Genomic DNA, 25,323 nt, shown 5'->3' with positions numbered 1-25,323 from the left:
GTGAGACAAGGATGTACATTATCCCCTCTGTTATTCATTATCTATATGGATTACATTATGAAGGAAAGTGGTATTAAACCTGATATCAAAATTGGAGATGTTAATGTCAGCTCTTTGCTTTATGCTGATGATATTATACTTCTAAATAAATCCGCTACAAGTCTCCATGATTCTCTGACTAAATTGAATAGCTGTTGTAATAGATATGGTATGGAGGTCAGCAATAAAAAGACAAAGACAATGAAAATAGGCAGAATCATTGAAAATGTCAACTGTGTTGTGAATGGAGAACCTGTGGATCAAGTAAAACATTTCAGCTACTTAGGCACAATTTTTACTGAAGATGGTAAACTAAATATAGAAATAGACAACAGAATCAGCAAAGCTGGTATGGTGGGAAGTCAATTGAATAAATACATATGGAATAAGAGAGAAATCAGTCAGAACACTAAATTAGCTGTATACAAGACGGTGTTCAAACCAGTTTTAACTTATGGATCTGAGAGCTTGGTCAGAAGTAAAACACTTGACCAAAGACTAGAGACCGCAGATATGAGAGTCCTGAGAAAGATTAGAGGCGTGAACAGATGGCATCAAATGCAATATCATATTAAAATGAGGATATTAGGAAAGAACTTGACATTGTCAGCATCCAGTAATGCGTTAGCAGAGCTAATCTCAGGTGGTATGGTCACTTAAATAGAATGGGAGAGGAAAGATTAGCAAAACAAGTGTTCTCTGCCAGGTTGGCAGGAAAACGACCCAGAGGAACACCAAGATATAGGTGGGTTGATACGGTACAAAGTGCCTTAGACGATAGAAATATAAGATCTGATAATGTTGGAATCTTGACAAGTAACAGACTGATTTGGAGATAAATTGTAGATAAGAAGTTAGTAATGATGTAATTTTTTCATGTAGTACTGTCATATCCTGTACACCCCTTGAGGGTACATGGCAGGAATTTGATGATGATGACATTTTTATGGCTAACTATTTTAAAAAATCACTCGCCAGAATGAAATAATTTAGTTACCAATTTAACACATTTTACAAAGTTATGTTTAATGGCATACTACACTACTTCCATGTAAACTATGTTCCAAATTTTTATCGCCAAAATTTGTCTTCTGCTATAGTATGCCCACAGATTCAAGACCATTCGACACTTCTGCATATGTGACAAAAAGGAGAATCTATTCCGATAATAGGATAATCAATCCATCTTCTGGGATGAGTTGTTTATTATTACACGTCGGAAAATTAACTTCTCTTTTATGATCATTGTACTTTTTTTAAAGTGGTAACTATTTTGCTTGTATAACAGTTGGGAAATTTTATCTTTAAAGCACGTGATTTCGCGTGTTGGCGACCAATTCATATGTCCTTCATTTCTTTCTCCCCTTCAATGATAGAAGGGGAGAAATTTTATTTTTCCAAGAGTTAATTAAATCTCATTGTGAAGAATTGAGTGATTCCGACCTGCTAAATTTAGATGCAGTGGGAAGATCCCGAAGAATATGAAGAAAATTTAACTACTGATAGTCAGCCAAAAGAGATTTCATGGATACAGTTTGAAAATATTTTTCGTATAATCGAAGTTTTTAAGCAGCAATGCTTAGAGGCTGACCCTGATGAAGAGAGAGGCACTAAAATTTTTAGAAGAGTAGAAGAGGCAATAGGGCCATACCGTCAGTTGTATGAAAAAAAGAAACAAAATGCCCAACTAACCACGTTAGCTCAATTCTTTGTTAAGAAGTAGAATAATAAAATTTATATTCTGAATATGTTTTATTGTCTTTCAGCTTCATGGTTATCCTTTAACTAGGCACTGAGACATAACTAAATTCTTTTATAAAAAAATTAAGGTTCAAAAAAGAAATTTGAGGAACAAATTATACTTTTTCCACTAGGTTATTATATTCGATTAGTACGTTTTTGATTAATGTGCCTGTTTTAAATAACGCATTAGGTGCACTAATCGAAGGATTGCTGTAATTGAGGGAGGCACGAATTTTATTTTTCCAGTTTTTTCCTTATTCAGAGAAAATGAGGGTATAGGATAAGTAACTAACAAAGATAATATCAGTACTGTGGAAAGTTGAAAACATATTAAAGAATATAGACTAAAAGTCAGGTTGAATTAGTTGGCGAAGTGATATGATAGAAACATAAGCAGTTTAAGGATTTTCTAGGATGAAGATGATGAAATCTTTCAGTATACATACGAAGGGAGAACCAGAGGACATTTTCAGAAAGTTCAGTAAGAGTATGGTTTTCAAGGTTGTTAGGGCTAGATTTTTTCTCTTTGTGTGTAGGATGGGGTGTAATTCAGACCATGGACTTTTGATAACTGAATTTCAGTTGCATGTGAAGTGCAAATGTTTGAAAATACTAGTCATGCAATTTTTGTAATGTAGAATATCACTTTTACATGGTTTTCCAGGTTGCAAGAAATTTCCTCCTCATATTTTTTGTTCAGTTTGTGCTGTTAGATAATCCAGGATTATTTCTGGATTATCTAGCTTATAACCCACTTAAAGTATTAATATGCTACTGGTTTTCAATCTTTTAGTTATGTTAATTGGATTTTAACAGTATAGATGTGAACACAAATTGATAAGAAAATAACTCTTTATTGACTTAATTGCTGATATTTCACTGGTATTCTATCCAGCATCTTCAGAGCACACAAACAGTAGTGAGACAACCACAATCCGGTATAACAGTGTAATCTCACTGTTATACCAGATTGTGGTTGTCTTGCTACTGTAACAAACTTTGTTTGTGTTCTCTGAAGATGCTGGATAGAATACCAGTGATTCTTATCAATCCGTGTTTGCATTTATACCGTTATTAAAATCCAGTCAACATGTATGATGAACACATAAGCATTTCCACACAGTTGAGAACATCTTTTAGTTAGTCTCATGTATGTGACAGGCAGAAGAGCCATCCAATCAGCCAGGTGGCTAAATGTAAATAAAATATAAATTGAACTTAAATATTTTTAAAAGTATGTGGCAATTTGATAGAGGAACATTTTCTGAAATTTAAGTAGTTTATTCATTAGCTAGAATGTATAATTAGTTGAAACATTGTATATATAGCAATATTATTCTGAGTAGTGTTTTTTCTTTATAATATCTGTACTAATGCATATATCTGTATTAGTTACACAAGCTCTGGATGACATAATGTTAACAAAGGCTTTAAAAACATTTGTCAAAAATGCATTTATACATAATGTTTATAAACTATCCTTATGACTTAAAGAAAAAGACAAAATAGATACTATTATGGAAATCAGATATCAAACTTAATCATTATAAGTTATTGAATGCATAGATTAGCCATGTCTGTGACTAATAGATTCACAGACATGGCTGTCTCCAGCAAAAATTTCACTTTAATGTTACCATGCTATGATGATATGCAATTATTTTGCTATGTTGATATATTTAATCACCTTTTATTCATTCGAATTGGATTAGTTAAAAATTTGGCTTATTTTTTTTAATGCATTGGAAAGCAATGTCAGGAAATAGTTTTGTTGAAAATTCTGAAATATTCTGAATGACAAATGTTTTTTTATTTATAGATTCTAATGGCATTGTTCAGTAATGATGGAAAACCTCTTTATGGCTATGCATATATATTTTTTACCTTGTCTGCTGTGTATTCTTCAATATTCTTAATAATATCACTATATGCAGTAAGTATTTATTTTAATTTATTCTTATTTTTTTCCTATTACAACAGTTATAGAATGGTTGACATGAGAATCATCTCTCACTCATTTTCCTACCTTGGTTTGGGTACTTTTCAGGAGCTTCTGTTGGTGACACTCTGTTTGTTAGATTTTCCTCATGTTTATTGGCATGAGGCCAATGTATAATTCAAACATTATACATTGGCCTCATGGCCTTTGTGTGAAGCCCTGCTTTATAATATGTTTGGAAATAAAATATGAGAAGAAAGAAAGAAGGCTTGCTTCCACGTTTCTTAGCCTTTACTTGAAATCCTGCAAATGTGATAGGCCTTGATTCCAAAAATAACTTCTTAAGTATACCTCCTGTTTAATAATTTATGTCCTATAATCGATTTCTAGATGAACAAATTAAAATATGATTTATAGAGAAATAATGAAAAATGCAGAAAGATATCTATATTCAGCATTACACCTTCAGCACAGAAATGTGGTATCAGCATCCTGAAGGACAAAGTGTACCATATCAAGTGATGAAGAGAAGAAAAAACAAGTGTTTGAAGACCCAAAGGATATGTTAATTAAGAACTAAAATTTAAAAAAAAAAAAGTTACTACCACCTGAAGACGTTTATTTAAGTTTACGCTTATGATTTGAATCTACAGCCTGTTGAATGCAGGCTCTACTCACTCAGGCAACTAGGCCAACATATCCCCACAATCAGGGTTTCTTTTTGAATTCCCAAGAAAAATGTATAATCTTAAAATTACCAGTGCCCTCTTTAAATATCTGCCATTGATCCTCAATCTCATCTTTAGGGTAAGGATACTTGGTGGGATCAGGAACATTAACAGCAGTGGATTGTACCAGTTCAGTTCCTTTTAAAAATTTATCGTTTTTCTTGATTTTTAAGGGAGTCAAGGTCATATTTTTCTATGTTTACAGGTTCGTTGTTTTCTCGAATTTTATTGCTGCTTTAATGACCATAGGGTTGTGGTCTGATCCAATATCTGCAGCCTCTGGGTACGTTTTGGCTTGTAAGATATTATTCTGGAATCTTTTTTTTAATCATTATTCATCAATCATCAATCTGGTTCCTGCAGCTGTCTCTGTGACTTTTCCATGTGTAAGTTCTTCTAGGAGGGTGGCTAAATATAGTATTTGCTATTACCATATTGTTTTCTTCACAGAACTGTATTAATCTCTCTCCTCTTGGATTTCTATGTCCCAGGCCCTGGTTTCCCATGCAGGAAGAGATCTTTTCTGCGCCTATTTTAGCATTTAGATCTCCCATAACAATAGTTATGTCATCTGATTTAGCATTGTTTAGTGCCTTTTGAATGTCTTCATAGAAACATTCTACATCTTCATCTGGGTAATCAGAAGTAGGTGCATATATTTGGACAATAAAAATATTAAAAGATGTTGGAAGTTTTTTCCCACTTGGTTAGACTATAATAAATTTAGGTTAATCCTTTATCCAAGTTTAAGCAAACAAAGTTTGCACCTGAAGTATCTTCAGAACTGAGGCAACTTGTGGTAAAGGTGGACCAAGCTCTCATCACTCCTTGTCTTAATATCTCCCATAATGCAAAGCACATCTCCTTGCAGACATCTATAATGCTATGCATTTTAACTGCTGAGATACTAAATAACCAGTATGACCCTCCTTGCTGAGTTATTTTCACAATTATAAAATATTTTATAATAATATGAATAGTTACTATAATGTATTACACATTTTTGCACTGTTTTCTTGTATAAATTGAAGTCACTGAACAAAACTGTTATATAGGAATTTTATTTTCAAGTTAGGTATGTCCAAAATTTATCTTGAAATTTATTTGTTTATTCCATGTCAAATAATGTCACACACAACATCAAGTGAGAAACACCTCCCCAAAAATACTTCAATACTTTAATAGTGTATAATAATTTTGAAAGCAGGGGTGTACACATAAGGCTATGCCATATTTGGCACACATATATCAGCTCTCTTTTCTTTTTCTTTGCCCCAGTATGGTATTTGAACACACATGACAATGCCTAGTAGGATTTTTTTCTTGGGTGTGGATGGCTAGGTTATGAATTAGGAAATGTCTTTCCTTTAGTCTGAGGGGTTCGTCACCCTGTGATGGTCGTGCAGATGTAGTGGTTGGTCTTGGAATGTGGGACTTTTTAAAAATTTCTTTGATGCGAGTCAATTGAAAATTGACTTTGAAAACTGCTTGTCGAAGCCATTTTTACTTACCCTGGAATCACTGCATCACATGATTGCCTGGCTCCTATTGTCAAGGATGGTTCTGATAACATTGTGCATGGTCTCACAATTTTTTACGAAGATAGCACCACAAAGCAGACAGAAGCTTGAAAATTAGTTCCTTCTAATCCTAAGAGATGGCATTATAAGCCCACTCAATTCAAATGCTTTCACAAACTAAATTAAATGAGTATTACACATCGAAAGTTCAATCGAGTTAACTCGATCTTAGCAAGGTCGCCAATTTTTTCCGCCCTCAAGTTAACTTGACCATAGCAGTTAAAAGGAAGGCCACTACCCAGACTGGTTTCTACCTTTATTTTCGGTCTCATCAGTGGGAGCCAGACTCAGAAGTGGCGATACTAAGGCAGAAGCATTGGAGAAGTCATATTTACCTATACGAGTTGCCAAAAGATGTATCACCTTATTGTTAAATTACTCTGGATTTAGAGAAAGATGTTGGACGTTTTTTCCACTTGGTTAGACTATAATAAATTTAGTTTAATCCTTTATCTAAGTGTAAGCAAACAAAGTTTATTAAAATATTAAAAGATTGAGCTGCAATTTTTATTGCAATTATCCTATCACTTATGGGCCAAAATCCAACTAAGGATTGCGCAATCTTAGTTTTTAGTACAAATACTACTCCATTCCTATGACTGTCTCCACATGAGTATATAATTGAATAGCTCTTTCTGTTTATTTTTCCACTATTAGTCCATTTGACTTCACTGATACCAGTAATGTCAATTTTCATTGCTTCAAGTTCTTGTATAAGGTTATCTAACTTCCCTGCTTCATATAAGGTTCAGACATGAAGGATCAGGAGATACTTCATTTCTTTAAGGTATGTTCATCATATGCTATTTTCATAGTATTCATCTTGCATTCCTGAGCTTCATTCTCTTCTTTCCTGTAATGTTTCCAAGAGACAAAAGTTGCAGAGCGTCCAACCTTGTCTCTATTGCTTAAATCCGACATGGTTTACTATGGAAGGTTACGTGGTGAGGTTCCTGTCTCTTCTACAGTGACTGGCCACATCTGTTTTTTCTCGGAGTGTGCCCGGACTATGTCATATAATTTGCTGTCATGCCTTCATTACCATTGTAAAATTAAATTTTAGTCATCTGTTAACTCAGCCATTTCCAGTCTTCAAGTGCAACAAGGAGGAGATACTCTCCTTCACTACAGCATAAAATGCTGATACCCTTCGGATTAAAGGGTATCAGTCAAATTATCTGAGGTTGATGTAGGAGGGGTTGAGATTAACCCCATGCAGCACATTTATATTGTGCACAAAAAAGAAAGGACAGATTCTGTTCATGTGATGCTTTTCTTGAACAGCTGAAGGTTGTGGTCATTTGGAGAAAACAATATGAGAATGGCTCTTCCAAAGAAAAGATGAATTAAAGAGGATAATGAGGGATTTTTAATTAAAAATGCATGAAATATAGAAGAATATATGCATGAAAGCTCACTTCAGCATATATATGCTGGAGTGAGCTTGTAAAAATTCTTTAATTAAATTGTCAATCACCTCCACTACATATATAGACATCAACCCAGAATAGCATCCAAGAAGAAAACATGTGGTAAAAACAGAATGGTTTTGATAAAGCAACTGGATTAAGCTTGTGAAAGATTGTCAATGAAGCAAATTGTCTTTTTCTGAATAGCATCTAGAATTTTTAGGAACTTTTTGTTGCACTATCCTCCATAGGAACAGTATTATAAGATACTAAGTTAAACACATACTTGAGATTTGTGTAGTGATAGCAGCAGCTTCACAGATGAAGAGTCTTTTGAGCAAAATAGGGACAAAGTGAGGATGTTATGGATTTGTTCCAAGAAGGTTAGAGATGTAAGTCATCTATCATCCTGAAAAGAAATTTGATCTTTGTGCAGAGGTAAATTTTATGAAACATGAGATTAAACTTTAACTTTGCATGTGTTGTTTTACTTAAGTGGATTTTCCAGTTTCCCCTCCATCAAAAAATAAAAGTAAGGAGAGTGAAGTGAGATCTTGTTTGCGAGAAAGAAGACCAACCTGTGTTCAAATATGAAGTTGAGGAAGTTTCTTCATCCCACTGGAGAATTGCAAGATCAGCAATTAAGATGGTGACTGCAGATTATGAAAGATCTTAAAGCTTAATATATAAGCACCCTATTCACTACTACATATATAGACATCAACCCAAAATGTGAATACAAATCACATAATAGTGTTGAAATGGCATTCATACAAAGTGTAAAATGTTGATATATTTCAATCATTGTATATCAGATTGCATAGTTAAGGCAGTCATATGAATGTATATTATACAGATATATGAAATCTTTTATGTAATGATGTATTTTGTAAATTAGAGGGGTGTAACTAATGAATTGACATATGAATTATGACCATTGGTGGGATAAACCACAGAACAAATATGAATTTGATGTGTCAAACCTCCATTTAACATTTTAATGGTGTCACATTATTTAATAAAAATCATCTGCCACTATTTTTTATTCTTTTGGAGCAGTAAAAAGTTTTCACTATCCCAAAGCTGAAAAGATTTACAGATTTTGCCAAATCATAACTTAGAAGCGAATGCATTTATGTTCTAAAAGCTTCATATTTTTGGCTAGACTTATTTATTTTTAAAATACTAAAAAAAAAAAGTATTCCTGTCAGAAAAATTGATATAAGGAAATGTAAGAAAATGACATGCAATTCTTCCATAATGGATATTTAATATTCATCATGGAAGAATCACTCATTCAGTTTTTCAACTGTTTTGTTGGATTTCTTCAAAATTCTGCATTATAGTATAGTTTGTTTTTCATCTAAAATTTGACATTTATCATCTAAATATTAAAAAAAAAAATGTTTATGCATCATTTATGAGAAACTTAATTTTTATTATTTTTTTTTCTAGGTCTACAAAGAAAGTAAAAATCTTTGTGTTGTCGTTTTACTGCTAACTGTATTTTTTGTTCTTTGGTCATCCTCTTTAGTAAGTTGGATTTTAATGCAATTTATGTTAACTTGAGTGTGTGTGTGTGTGTGTGGGTGTGTGTGTGTGTTAATAAAAATCAGTCTTTGGAAATTAGACACAGTCCATATCTATTTTCCAAAGACAGATTAATCCATCTGTGACCCAAGAAATATTACAATTATGTAGTTTTTTTACATATTTCAGGATAAAGTTAAAAGAATAAAGATTCAGCCAGGGAAGAATGGGTGTGCTGCTCTTATTACAGCTAGTTTTATTAGTTTTTCCTAATTAGCATAAAATTATATTTTATTGTAATTAGCTTCTCACCCACTTGTCAAAAGTTTGAAGAATTCAAACTTTTGACAAGTGGGTGAATGCTTTAAGTTGGTTAGACTGAAATTCTAATTTCAGTTTTGAGCTTAATTATTTCTGTATGAATGAATTCAGTAAAGTTAAAAAGAATAGGAACAGTTCATTAGCTTGATGCATAAGACTCGGTGGCCAAATAGCTTGGCTTTATAGACCAATTGATGTTATGATAGGGTGGTTAATTCTGTCTACATGGTATGCTATGTCTGTTTGTTATGTATAGTCTCTATGGCCAGCTTGCAGGAAAAACTGCAACCTCTACTTAAAACTAGCTGTCTCACCTTCAGTTGAAAAATTCTTACAAAAGATCTTTGCATCCTAGTAAAGATCTAAACTCAGAGCTTTCTAGCCAAGATCGTCTGTAATTATCAACTGATCTCTGGAGGCTCCAAGTGACAATAAAAGGCCTAAAAATTATTTGCTAGGCTGACTGGTAAGCATATCTATTCTCTATCCAACATACTCTGGTTCGGGTCTCACAGTTTTGTCAATGTCTTCAGGTGGGAAATGAATTTTATCACTTAGTGTGAGAACATGGTGTCATCTCTATCCAAGAGGTGGCTGTTATGGCTCTCCATATGTTTCTCTTGGGTTATTAGCTATTCTCTGCATAGTTGAAGCCCACTCAGTCCTTTGTTTTTGAGCAATGTGTATGTGCATCGTCTTCCTTTCCTTTGCTTTCCATTGTTCATCCCTCTAATAAAACTTTTTGAAGACTTTCATGCCTCACAGTTTGACCACATATATTTTTTCTTTTCTCTATGGGCGTTATTAATTCCATTTTAGCACCCTGTCAACTTCAGTTCTCTTCTTTTGGATCCATGAAATCTTCATTTCCTTTTGTATGTCTACATCATTTCTCTCTTCCTCTTTCCTCTTTAAAGATAAGTAGACAAATTAAGCATTCAATTCTTAATTTTTTTAAAAAATTTATATTTCATCATCATCATCAAATTTCTGATATATATACCCTCAAAGAGTGTACAGGATATGATAGTACTACATAAAAAATTTATATCATTACTAACTTTCTATCTACAATTTTCCTCCAAATCAGTCTGTTAAATGTTAAGACTCCATTATTATCAGGTCTTATATTTCTGTCTTCTAAGGCACTTTTTACTGTATCAATCCACCTATATCTTGGTCTTTCTCTGGGTCTTTTTTTTCCTGCCAAAGAACACTTGTTTTGCTAATCTTTCCTCACCCACTCTGCTTAAGTGACCATAATACCTGATATTAGCTTTGCTAATGCATTCCTGGATGCTGACAATATCAAGTTCTTTCCTAATATCCTCATTTTTAATATGATATTGCCATTGATGCCATCTGCTCATGCCCCTAATCTTTCTCAGGACCCTCATATCTGTGGTCTCTAATCTTTGGTCAAGTGTTTTACTTCCCCTAATGGAAAAAAAAAATACTAAGGAAAGTGATCGGAGCTTAATCCGCCTTTACCACGAGTTGCTTCAGTCTTTCACTATGTGCAGGTGCAAACTTGACATACTTGTCTGTTTGCTTACTTGGGAAATAGGATTAAAAACCAAGTTTATATAAAATTACTTGGTATCTTGAATGTGTGTGTGTGTGTGTGTGTGTGTGTGTGTGTGTGTGTGTGTGTGTGTGTGTGTGTGTGTGGTGTGCAATTACAAGTTAAGAAAGATTTGCTGATTCGTAGAGTACTATCGGGGAAAGACGTAGACCATCGGATCTGTTTACGTTAGGGGAGTGAAGTAACATTTCACATGTTTCTTTGTAAAGCCGTTCCATTAGGAACTGACTTTTGTGAATGACTTTTGTCTTGTTCTACTGAACTCTGTGTCTAGTGTTGATGGCATGCTCTGCAAGTCCAGAATGTTCAGGTTCAAGGTACTGGATATACGATTTGTGTTCTTATAACCGGATCAGAGCAGATCTTCCTGTTTGTCTGAAATATGATAACCCACAAGAACAGGGAATCTGGTAGACACCTGGAGAGCTGAGATGTGGAAGCTTGTCCTTTGGAGACATGAGGAATGTGGAGATATTTCCGATGGGTCGAAAGGCCACACAAATATTTAGTGGTTTTAACACCTTAGCTATGCGTTCGCTGACTCCTTGCACATAGGGGATAGGTATACGCATAGGTTCTTCTGTATTAGAAGATGATGCCGAAGCATGGCTACTTAAAGCTCTTTTTATGAAGGAATTTTTATAACCATTGGATATGAAGGGGGAATTAATATATTGTAATTTTTTTTGTAATAGTTCTTCTGAAAAACAAAAGGAGTGGGCTCTATGAACCAGTGTTTTTATAGTACCTGCCTTTAGACTGGGATGGTGATGTGATTCAGCATGGATGTACTGGCCTGTATGAGTCTCCTTCCTATAGACTGTGATAGGTTGCCATCTGTTTGGCAAAGAATTAATAGGCTAGAAAGTCTAACTGCTTATTTACTTCTACTTCTAGGGTTAACTGGATCCTTGAATGAAGTGCATTTATTTTTGATAGAAACTGTTGTAATTCTTTCGAAGTGCCCCTTCCATGTGACAAAAATGTCGTCCACATATCTGAACCAAAGGTTAGGTCTGGGTATAATGTTGTCAAAGATACGTTGTTTGAAGTACTCCATGAAGTAGTTGGCAATAGCAGGAGATATTGGATTACCCCTTGCTGTTCCTTCGATTTGTTGGTATAACTGGTTTTTGAAGGAAAAATAACCGGATTTTATTACAAATTCAAATAATTTGACTATGTCTGGAGGAAATTCTTGGTGCAGTTATTCAATGCTGTCTGCCAACGGAACATTTGTAAATAGCGAAACAACATCTAGACTAATCATAACCTCCGAATCGTCTAGATGCAGATCGGAAATTCTATTTCTGAAATCCACAGAATTTTTTATATACATAGCAGTTCTTTTAGTTGAAGTGAATAAATTTGACAGAAATTTTGATATTTGTAAGTGGGACAACCTATGCAGTTTACAACAGGTTGTAATGGAATTCCTGGCCTATGTACTTTTGGAAGACCATATAATCTTGGTGGGTGCCCAAAGAAGGGGATCTTTAGTGTTTTCTTTTTATCTTCATCCCATATTGATATTTTTTCTATAAGAGCATTAAGTCTTTTTTATTTATCTACCAGGGATCTGAAGTGAGGGGCCTATAAGTCAAATAGTGGCGGAGTAACAGTGACCTTTTTCTTTCATATTCTCTTCTGTCTTGAATGACTACAGCCTTCCCTTTGGCAGCTTTCGTAAGGGTCTTGTTATTTTTTTGGCGATTTCAGTGCTTTTTGTTCAGCGTACAATAGGTTCCTCCGAGGAGGCTTGGCATTAAAAAGAATTTTTGCACACTCAAATCTTGTTCTGTTAGCTGTTTTTTGGGGTAAGGATCGAATACCTCTGTCTATGCTATGGAAAAAATCTATTATGGGTACCTTATTCGGAGCAATGGCACAGTGGAACAAGACAAAAGTCAGTCCTAATGGAACGGCTTTACAAAGAAACGTGAAACGTTACTTCACTCCCCTAATAAACAGATCTGATGGTCTACGTCTTTTCCCCTTGTGGGAGATAGTACTCTATTAATCAGCAAATCTGTCCTAACTTGTAATTGCGCGCGTGCACATACGCACACGCATGTATGTATGCATGTATGTATATATAATTTTTTTTTAAAAATAAATTTAGGAAATTTAACCTTAACTACTTAGGTGGCTCTTTGTGAATATAACAGTTATTGTTTAATTAGCCTTTGTACCTGTACTCATGATGCCTGTGATACTCAGGTGAAAATTCTACGAATAAAGAATGTTTTACGTGAGTTAAAATTCCGTTATTATAATAGTAAGTAATATGTCTACTCACGGTATTTCCATACTGAAACTTATGGCAGAATATTAGAATCTAAGAATTCAAAGAAAAGGAACAAAGGCAGGTTCTTAACCATGCAGCAAGTTGTGGCAATATCTAATCAATACACATAAGTCCGTAAATTTTTTTTACGATAGTGCATTGGCAGAGATCAGATCAAGTTGTTGTTCAAACAAAGCATTTTATTCTAACTAAAAATTGAGAATAAAAATTAGACAAAAGTGGGAAGCAACTGTTTCTCTGAGCCTGGCTAACTCCAGCAAATAAATTACACAATTAAACCAAACATATTTTTGTGTTCATGTAACCTTAACCCACTACTTAGCATTATACAATACATACAAGACAACTGTTGGGGGATAGAACTGTTCCTCTCAGCATAGCTAACTTCAAAAATTTACTTTGCACAAAAATATAACACATTTCCGTTACTCTAACACTATACTCATTTCTTTACAAAAATTTGCTTCGGACACTTAACATAACATATATATTCAGTTCTTACATATCTACATTCCAAGAAACAACAATATGACGTGCTTACTCACAGTTCTTTCTACACATGAACAATCCCTTTTCATGAACTAGGTTTGTATCTAGACATCGTGAATCTTTGCCTTGACTCAGAGTATTTTCTTAACTTGGACGTCTCAGTATTCTTTCATGGTTGTCTTGACGTGGGCAGTAAGCAACATCCTTCCTTGGTTGGCAGCTCTTTGGTGACTACACTAAAAGGCATCTCGATTTTCGTTATGATCTTCATGGGGAACATGGTCAGCTACATGGTGGGATATGATACATTTTTATCAGATGGGCCTTGGAAACTACCCGGAAAACTCCAAGGGGAATCGCTGTCGACAAAGTTCCGATGATAAGCCATCGGGTCACAAGGTACGAACTACCCAACCTCCAGCCACCAGCTTCTAATCATCACCTCTTCTCTTTTCTTCCCTGAACAGCTGAAAAAAAGGATTTTCCAGACCCTTTACTTCCCCTTTCAGCCCCTTAAATATCCCTCTTGTTCTTTGTTTTCATTTTGAAGTGTCCGTGATTCTTGTCGGCGTGATGGTGTCACTCTGGTTCTCTCTCACCGAAAGTCTTTGTTTCAGGCACTCAATTTGTTTGCAAGTTGTTGCGAACTTTTTCTTTTACAAATTTTTTTTTTTTTGCTGACTCACTATGTTAATAACACTTAATCCCTTTCCTCTAATTTTTAGTACAATGTTCAAACAGGAAATATCTAACACATTTTATAAGGTAGTTAATTTATATTCAAACAACAATTATACATCATATTTTCTATATTTATTTAGACTTGAAACCCCTATAAAATCGAGCTCAACAAGTTAAATAAATTAACTTATCGTGCGAGATCAGTGATGAATTTTCTTTAGCATTGTACCCATGAATGTCAGTTATCTTTTTATTGCTAGGAGCAACTTTGTTATAATTTGCACTTGTATATAATTCACTTGGAATTTGAAAAGAACACTATGCTACACTACCCTGCAATGCTCTCTCTCAGTTATAACAGAATCCAATATTGAGTTCAACTTTGTCCATAGAAAACCAATGAACATTGAATGAATATTACTTGAAGATGCTAATATCTGTAATTCTGAAACAGCTGCTTAGTATAAGATCACTTATTTGAATGCTGAATTGCTTCACTTAAAATGCATATTATTTGCTGTTGTAGTTATGAGATATCATAACATCTGATATTTCAAATGTATTATTATGTATTAATGAAATATGTATGCATTTGTGATTGTTTTGTTATACTTCTTACGCGATATGAGATATTGTAGTACAGATACAATTTTATATTGTCAATCATGTTAAAGACCACCATTCGTGAATGAAATGATATTTTATTTTTGGCTGTAGCAATACTATGACAGCATCACTACACAGTGTACACTGTAACTCAGAGAAAAGAGCCGGATTGAACAACAACAAAAAAAAAAGATAAATAATTATATTTTATAATAAATTATGCTATCTGTTTTCTTTTTGGTTTAGCTTGAGTTATATTGCCGTGGTACATGTTCTGTCATGCTAGTTCTCTTTTCATTTTCAATAGATGAATAGTAATCATCTTCAGTACTCTTGAGGATGGTCAGGATATTTTATTTTTCACTATTTACTCTTGATATTTGACAATCATTGTGATCTTTATTAACCTAGATATTATTTTTAGTCCACCTGAGTTTTATTGTAGTTTTTGATTTCTGTTCACTTTCCTGCTTAGCAAAGGTTTTTTTATTTTTCTTATTATTAAGAGAGATGTCCAGAGACTCATTGAGAGAGGCTATATACTACATGTATCAGCTGTCATACTTGTTCTTGAGTTCATTCACACTACTTGCACACATAACAACCAATGGCAATCCATTCCAATCATGCACTACACTATGAGAGAAAAATCTAACTCTCCCCTTTCTTGACACTATTTATTCTCAGCTTCCAAGAATGTCCTCTTGACCTTTCCCCACCCTCCATAAAATGAAAAATCTGAAAACCGAAATCCTGTATGACCTTTTAGCAGTTCGTAAGTCTTAATCATTATCATCCCTCTTTCTCCTGTTTGCTAGTGTCTGTGTTCTACAAAATTCTAATCTATCTTCATAAGCAATTTCACAATCCTGATATCATTTTTAACACTCTCCTTTGCACTCTATCCACTGTATCAGAATCATCCAGGAAACAAGACCATACCTGTGCACAATATTCCAAGTAAGGTGTTATCAAGGCCTTCTAAAGAGGCAAAATGTGACATCCTTATCTTTACCTTTAAAAGTTCATTTCAGCATGGCAACTATCCTCTGAGTTGTATGTGCAATCTTTGCTATATGACCCATGAACTTCAACTTTCTATCTATTAAAACTCGAATATCCCTAGCCTAATCAGTTTCTTCTAGCATAATCTCACCAATATAATATGGCATTATATATCTAAACACACTAAAGTGCATGCCTTTACATTTACAAACATTGAACTCACAGCCATTTTCCCATGCCCACAATTCTTCCAGCTTATTCAAATCATTCTGCAAGTATTTCATATCAACCACATTTCTGATCACTTAGTCTCTCTTTGCATCATCAGCATGTGGCTGCCTGTCAAATCCTTCCCAATATCATTAATGTATAGATTGAATAACAGTCGACCAAGCACTGGTTACCTTAAATCTTGCAGACTCGCATCCCCTATATGCCATACCACTTTTTGATATGTCAGTCAGCTATCCTCTTTCCACACTAATATTTTATATTCCAAATCCATATTCTTCAATTTATGCAACAGTCTTCCATGCTGTTCTCTCAAAAGTCTTAGCAAAAGCCACAAGTATCGTGAGAGGTGTTGCGTGAATGTGCAAATGAATTGTCAACCCCTCTTACTTGGATATTTAATTTAAGTTTGAATGCTGGTATTGTCCCTAGGGAGTGGAAGTTAGGCAAAGTGGTTCCTTTGCATAAGGGTGGCTCTAAAACTGCGGTAGTTAATTACAGACCAATCACTATCTCAGGAGTAGTAGTAAAAGTATTAGAAAAGTTGGTTAAAGACAAAATTCAAGAATGGGTGGATCAGGATATGATACTCTATAGAGGCCAACATGGTTTTGCTAAAGGTAGATCCTGCCTTAGCAATCTATTAACTATTCATAATAGAATAACATCTGAGTTGGACAAAGGAACAGGCTACATAGTGGTACTTCTGGATTTTGCTAAGGCTTTTGACAGGATACCCCATAGAACACTGTTACGCAAATTGGAGCAGATGGGAATGGATATTAAATTGGTGATATGGATAGGAGAATGGCTCAGGGAGAGATACCATAAGGTGGTGTATGGAGGAGTCGAGTCCAGAATGAGGCAGATGACCAGTGGTGTGCCTCAGGGCTCTGTGCTTGGGCCAGTGTTGTTTAATTTGTATATAAATGATATAGGAAATGGCTTAAAGGGAGATATTCAGTTGTTTGCTGACGATGCAAAGTTGTGTAGCGCAATAAAAAATCAAGCTGATGTTGAAAGTTTGCAGGATGATTTAAATAAGCTGGTAAAATGGGAAAAAGATAACGGATGTCAGTTCAATGTGGAAAAGTGTAAAGTCATGCATTTTGGGATTAAAAGATTACCAGTTGTGTACTATATTGATGGAAAGGTTCTCCAAGAGATTGATGGGGCTAGGGACTTAGAGGTATTGGTAGATAGGGAGATGAAGTTCAGAGGACACATTGCTAAGGTGTCCAAGATTGCACATAGGATTACTTGGTTGTTGAGGAATACACTGACATCCAGAGATAAAGAGGTTATTATTCCCCTTTATAAAGCATTGATACTTCCACATTTGGTTACTGTGCTCAGGTCTGGTCACCTGGATTCCTTGGAGATGAGGAGGCTGTGGAGAGGGTTCAGAGAAGAGTGACCAAGTTGGTGAGTGATATAAAAAATGTCCCCTACATTGATAGATTGAGAGCTTGTGGATTGCAGAGATTGGTTGATAGGCGAAGAAGAGGGTATATGATAGAAACATTTAAATTACTGAAAGGTTTTTATAGGATTGATGCAGGGGAAATGTTTCAGCTGTGTAATAGTGATGGAAGAACAAGAGGTCATCTCTGGAAATTAAAGAAAAGTGTGGTTAACAAAGGTGTCAGAACAAGGTTTTTTGCCTGGAGGGTGGTGAACGAGTGGAATTCATTGCCTGACTTAGTTGTGAGCTCTTCGTCTGTAAATGAATTCAAGAAGAGCTATGACAGATATTGTTTTGCTAGTTTGGGCTCCTGCGATGAGTCTGCTGACTCCATGGAGATACCCATAATAATAATAATATCATGTTGTATCCATTCTGCTTGTCAAACTCAGTGGTAACATAGAATGTGAACAAGTTGCTAAAACATGATCTTCCATTAGTGAACCATGCAGTTCATTGCAAAGTAGAAGTTCCTTGTCAACCCATTACTGAATGCAAATGCAAACTTTTCCAAATTCTTCACCCACTCCAGAGATACTAATAGGTCAATAGCTAGATACATCAGTCTTGCACCACCCTTGTGCAATGGGATTACCATACATTCTTTCCACTCCTGTGGAATCTTACCTTTCTGAGACTCAAATTATATAGCCTAGTCAAAAGGATAGTCAGTTCAGCTGAATACTCTTTTAGCATCCATGCTTATATCCCATCAGTCGCTACTGCTGAATTCTTATTCAGTTGGTGCAACAGCTCTAATACCTCCTCCTTTTCCTTTAATGTTACACAGTGACCAGCATTCATTTTACACAAATTATGGAACTCTATAATCATGTTATATATAAATGTAAATATATAAATATTTTAATTTCCTGAGGACATCATCTGGAGTATATATATATATATATATATATATATATATATATATATATATATATATATATATATATAGAGAGAGAGAGAGAGAGAGAGAGAAGCTAAATTACATTTCACATAGTATGCTGAAGAGACAATGATTTGGTCAATGGTTATTCTACTGGTCTAACCTCTAGTGAAAATAAAATAAATTTACAATAAATGAATTAAAATAAATTAACTACATCAAAGCTATATTCTATTTAAGACAGCATCAGAGAAACATTCTTTCGTACAGATAGTTTTGTTACAGTGAAAATGATGTCCTAATTTAACATGACAATTGTTATATTAGATTTAGAATCTCAGATTACCTATGGTTCTATTTAGAATTAACTCTTAAGGAGAAAGGTTAAGTGGGGAGAATATGTGCCTTCCATGTGCTTGGGATTTTTAGACCATCATTATTGTTAAGATTAGTGATTGATAAGAATCTCACAGGCTTCCTTAAATTTACATTCATACCATGTTTTGGTGAGATGTAAAACAGGTGCTTTTCCAGTCAATTCTATGTAAAATGTTCAGGGCATGATCAGAAAGACCAGCTTGACCATAGTTATTATATTTAATGTGTTGTTTATGTTCCTTTACATCCTGTTTTACCTATATAGGGCAAATTATAGGTGCAATGAATATGATATACTCCAGGGTGGACAAGTGGAGGGAGTGGATCCTTGGACATGTTGAGTAAGTTCTTTAATTTTGCAGGAGGTTTAAAGGTGACTTTAAGATTGTATTTTTGTAATATTCTGTTTATTTTGTCTGATATCCCTTTAATGAATGGAATGGTTACAGTTTTATTGTAGTCTTGTTTATTTTTGTTTTTAAGTGAGGTGTTGTACAGGATTTTTTTGATAATATTTTGGCTGTAACCATTTTTTAGGAAGGTATTACTGATAACTTTTAATTCATCTTTAAGTGTATTAATGACCCCCCCTAGTTTTTGTGTTGGGTGGTGGTAGGAGTTTATGTGTATATTGGCCAGTGTGTGTCGGTTTCTGGTAGACAGTGAAGGAAAGTCAGAAGGAAGATGTGTGACAAGTGTATCTAGAAACGGAAGTGTGTACTGCTTTTCAATCTCGATTGTGAATTGTATGCATTTGTGTTGTTTGTTTAGGTGGCTGAGGAAAGTGTTTAGTGTCTGGCAGCCATGGGTCAGATAGCGAAAACATCATTAACGTATCTAAGCCAGACTTTTTTAAAGGAGAGGAATCTAGAGCATGTTGCTCAAAATATTTCATATAAAAGTTAGCAATGGAGGGGGGGGGAATAATGGTGAGCCCATGGCTGTGCCTTCGTTTTGTAGGTAGAAAGTGTGTTTTGCCACACAAAATAGCCAGAATGTAGTGCAATTTCGCTGTGATATTGGGAGGGAATCTGTCATGCATTTGTGCAGGACAAATTCCAACTCCTTGAGTGTTGAAGCTAGTTTCTTGGCTAGGTGATAATTGGGGCTATCTATACGGTTGGAGTGTTGTGTTTTGTTTGTGAATTTTCGATAGACCGTAAATTCTCTGTGGAATGAGCGTAGTGCGGAATTAATTTTTTAACAGTATCTTCAGACCATGTGCCGGCTGATTTAAGTAGCTTCTCCGTTTTCTTTTTTATTTGATTGGTAATGTCATAGGCAGCTAGATGATGTGTGCTGTTGTTTGAGACTATTAGATTCATTTTTTCCACATAAGTAGTTCGATTTAGAATAACTGTGGCACTGCCTTTATCAGCTCTACTAATTACGATGTACGGATTTAATTTTAGTGATTTTATCGCTGCCAATTCCGATTTTCTTAGGTTGCTGGTTATTGATTTAGTGTAATTTAAATTTAAAATATTAGAGTTTAGCAAACGGACTTTATCTGCTAGGTGGTAGGGAATAAACATACATACTTTATCTGCAATGGTGGTAGGGTGGAAGCTTAAGATTTATCCCTACCACCATAGCAGATAAAGTGCATTTGCAAGCCTGTAACATTTTAAATTTAAATTTATATTTGCTCAGATACCTGAGGAAATTTTAATTTAACCTAAACAAACAACACAAACACATACAATTCACAATCGAGATTGAAAAGCAGAACACACTTTCACTTCTAGATACACTTGTCACAATGTCTTCCTTCTGGAAGTCTTTCATTTAGTGTCTACCAGAAACTGACACATACTAGCCAATATATACACAAAAACTAGGGGTCATTAATACACTTAAAAACAGGGCTTTGAAGACTTGCTCCAATCAACAAGTACTTAAAGATGAATTAACCACCTTACCGCCCATTATGGATCAAATACACATCCTCGTACGCTTCGTATCCATCATATATTTCAATGTAATATCAATGGTATTAAAATTTTAATATACACTTCGCATCCATGATAACCTTGATGTCTATAGACGTCTTGGCCGGTAGCATGGTTAAAAGTTATCAAGAGTACTTTCCTAAAAAATGGTTATAGCCAAAATACTATCAACAAAATTCTGTAAAAACAAAAATAAACAAGACTACAATAAAACTGTAACCATTCCATACATTAAAGAGATATCAGACAAAATAAACAGGATACTACAAAAAAAAAAAAAAAAAAAAAACATAAAGCCACCTTTAAAACTCTTGCAAATTAAAGAACTTACTCAACTCATCCAAGGATCCACTCCATCCACTGGCTCATCCTGGAGTATACTGTATTCATTGCACCTGTAATTTGCCTATATAGGAGAAAGAGGTCGCACAATTCCTATCAGAAAAAAAAGGAATATAAATGACACATTAAATATAATAACTATGGTCAAGCTAGTCTTTCTGATCATTCTCTGAACACTACATAGAATTGACTGGAAAAGCACCTCTTGTTTACATCACACCAAAACATGGTATGAATGTAAATTTAAGGAGCCTGTGAGATTCTTATCAATCACCCTAATTTTAACAATAATGATGGTCTAAAAATCCCAAGCATATGGAAGGCACATATTCTCCCCACTTAACCTTTCTCCCTAAGAGTTAATTTTAAATAGAACCAGAGGTAATCTGGGATTCTAAATCTAATATAACAATTGTCATGTTAAATTAGGACATCATTTTCACTGTAACAAAACTATCTGTATGAAAGAATGATTTCTGATGTTGTTTTAAATGGAATATAGATGTAGTTAATTTATTTCATTTTATTGTAATTTTATTTTACATAAACTAGTGGTCAGACCAGTAGAATAACTATTGATCAAACCATAGTCTCTTCAGTATACTATGTGAAATGTAATTTAGCTTGTCTCTATATAGATATATATATGTATATGCCAGATCAAAGGTTGGCAACACAGTGCATGCGGTGAATTTTTAGTGCGCCCTCAGAGAAATTATTGTAAACTGCTTTGGAGCTCGCAGTGGTAATTTTGCAACATAGATCACAGTATATCTGAGAGATACATTCATTACTAGTATGTCTAAAATGCTAAAAGAAGAAGGGGTTGTTTAACAAACCCTTCTTCATCTCACCCTTGCCCACAATCTGCATTCAGTAGAGTTATTCTTTCAAATTCTTTCTTTGCAGCATAATGATAAAATTGTTTGGTGGTTGTCTTTAGCTTGTGGAGCCTGTTTATTTTCATGCTCAGATTTAGCTTTCCATAGAACAGTTGTGATGCTTCTGGCCTGATGCTTATAATTTTCGTAACAGACACCATCCTTATGCACACAGTATTCCTTCCACATCATCCTTTTCTTACATCCTTCTCTTGCTTCATAAGATTACATCCATTTCACTTATACTCTATTTATTCTTCACATTCTAGGGACACATTCTGATGCTGCATCATTTAAGTACTTTTTAACAATGCCAGAATGCTGTCAATATACCTTCCCCTTTCAACAGTTGCTATTGTGGCACATAATCCAACATACTCCTCAGTTGATCATAATTTCATGTTTTGTAGTTCAGCATGTAATCTTTTCTGAATGGATCATTCATAAACTTACCTACGTCCCACGTGAGTAATCACATAATCAGTCACCAACTGAAGGTAGAATAGTTCTTACTTTTACTGTGAAAGACTTCTCGAACACTATAATCAGATCTAACACTGTTTAATCTCAGGTTCGTTTTGTCAGATGCTGCTTGAGGAGATTGTCTTGCAACTGCTCAATAAATTCAGTTTCATTCTTCTCATGAGATTTTACTGCTACCCAATCAATGTTTGAATAATTAAAGTCTCCCGTTATAATTACTTTTTTTTTCACCCATTATGTTTTTAATTGGTGATGCATTTCTTTGTCATTAGCTCTTCAGACCTAGTGGATGGTATCCACCAGGTCTGAAACAACACCCCACTATGCATTTGATCGTGTTAACCTCTACCTCACACCAGATGGCTTCAAATTCACTGCCAGATGAAAAAAATTTAACAACCTTATATCTTGAACAACCTAATTTATATCATCATCATCATCCTGATATATACCCTCAAGGGGTGTACAGGATAGGATAGTACTACATGAAAAATTACATCATTACTAACAACTTTCTGTCTGCAATTTTCCTCCAAATCAGTCTGTTACCTGTCAAGACTCCAACATTATCAAATCTTATATTTCTCTATCTTCTAATGCACTTTTTACTGTATCAATCCACCTATATCTTGGTCTTCCTGTGGGTCTTTTTACTGCCAACCTGGCAGAGAAAACTTGTTTTGCTAATTTCTCTTTCCTCTCCCATTCTGTTTGAGTGATCATACCACCTGTGATTATCTCTGCTCACGTATTCCTGGATGCTGACAATGTCAAGTTCTTTCCTAATATCCTCATTTTTAATATGATATTCCCATTGATGCCATCTGTTCATACCCCTAATCTTTTTCAGGACTCTGATATCTGCAGTCTCTAGTCTATCAAGTGTTTTGCTTCTGACCCAGCTCTCAGATCCATAAGTTAAAACTGGGTAGAACACTGTCTTGTATACAGCTAATTTAGTGTTTTGGCTAATTTCTCTCTTATTCAATTGACTTCCCCCACCATACCAGCTTTGTTGATTCTGTTGTCTATTTCCATATTTGATTTACCATCTGCACTAAAAATCGTGCCTAAGTAGCTGAAATGTTTTACTCATTCTATAGGTTCTCCATTAACAATGCAGTTGATATTTTCAATGTTTCTGCATATTTTCATTGTCTGTCTTTTTAATGCTGACCTTCATACCATATCTATTACAACAGTTATTCAGTTTAGTCAGGGAATCTTGCAGACTTGTAGCTGATTTATTTAGAAGTATAACATCATCCGCATAGGCAAAGAGCTGAGATTGGTGAGATTAGTGTTTTATTTCTTTCATACTGGGTGCTTCCCCAGGTGGCGGATCGGGGAACAGCCTTCAGATATGGAGGGTAGCTGCGATATAAGCAGAGCAATCTGGCGAATAAGCAGCCGTGGACCAACAGCGACTGAGCTATCAGGGCGTGGGGGAGCAGAAGTGGCAACTCTGTCTCACTTAAAACCTCACAAAGCCCAGTGACAACTCGGTGACATGGCGAGTAGTGCCGCCATTAAATAAGTACCTGCTGGGGTCACTGCTCCTGACATTGGGAAGTAGCATTGTCAGTACTGATACAAGGTTGAAGCCAAATGATGACGGAAAAGCTTGTGATCAGAGATTTGCAGATGGCAATATGATGACGTTGTGTACGTCTGTAATACTGCGGAGCAGAAAGCAAACAGAGAATCTACTGCTCTACCTTATATCCAGAACAACCACCATGGCAAGCAAACCCTTACAATTGGCCCCAAGTTCCCGGCGTCCCTTAAATGGGACAGGGGGTGCGAAGAATCTCTGGGCTCAAAATGGTGTCCACTTTTAAAATTGCAACTTGGAATGTCAGATCTCTGTATGAAGCTGGCAAATTAAGAAATGCCACAAGGGAAATGAAGAGGCTGGGCATCTGGATTTTGGGAATTTGCGAGACAAGATGGCCAGGATCTGGAAAGTGTCAACAAGATAATACGACAATGTATTACTCTGGGAATGATGAGAACAAATATCGACATGGTGTAGCTGTAATAGTAGATGAAGAAATCAATAAACCAGTACTAAATTGGATTCCATTTTCTGAAAGGATAATGCTGTTAAAACTTAAGGGAAACCCCGATAACATAAATATCATCCAAGCTTATGCACCCACAGCTGACAAAAGTGAAGAAGATGTTGAAGAGTTTTATGAACACCTAAAAGAGATTAAAAACCTAACAAAGAAACATGATATAAACATAGTGATGGGTGACGTCAATGCAAAAGTAGGAAGAGGGGGTGATGGAGAAATTGTTGGCGAACATGGCTTAGGCACCAGAAATGACAGAGGAGATCGCCTAGTCCAGTTCTGTCAGGAAGAAGATCAAACAATAGCAAATACCTGGTTTAAACTTCCACCCAGAAGATTGTACACTTGGAAATCGCCTCAAGATAACCAACATAACATTGTCCGAAATCAAATTGATTATATACTGATAAATAAAAGATTCCACAGTAGTATAAAGAGTGCAAAGACTGGGGAAGATATCTCATCAGACCACAATCCCATAGATGCAGAAGTACGTCTTAGATTAAAATCAGCTAAAAAATCACAAAAGAAGAAAAAGAAAATTGATGTAGAAAAACTGAAAGACCCGAACATAAATAAAAGTGCCAAGACACAGCTTAACCTGCGATTACAACAGATTAACATAGAAGAAAATAAAAGTGTGGAATCTCTTTGGAATAGCTTAAAG

The 25,323-nt window shown here is 35.0% G+C and overlaps 1 protein-coding gene across 1 annotated transcript in view; it reads left to right on the top strand.

The window, feature by feature from the left end:
• Positions 1-25,323, top strand: part of LOC150109893 (uncharacterized) — a 102,013-nt gene that overhangs the window by 50,743 nt on the left and 25,947 nt on the right. The window contains exons 6-7 of the mRNA XM_090397265.1: positions 3,602-3,715; positions 8,894-8,971. Of these exons, the coding sequence (XP_090253391.1) occupies positions 3,602-3,715; positions 8,894-8,971 (192 nt within the window). The remainder of the gene's footprint in view (positions 1-3,601; positions 3,716-8,893; positions 8,972-25,323) is intronic.

This window comes from Typopeltis vanoorti, chromosome 1 (assembly GCF_054136105.1).
Source record: "Typopeltis vanoorti isolate ZY-2024b chromosome 1, IOZ_Tvanoo_1.0, whole genome shotgun sequence".
Lineage (NCBI taxonomy): Eukaryota > Metazoa > Arthropoda > Arachnida > Uropygi > Thelyphonidae > Typopeltis > Typopeltis vanoorti.
This window is presented reverse-complemented; position numbering and strand designations above follow the sequence as displayed.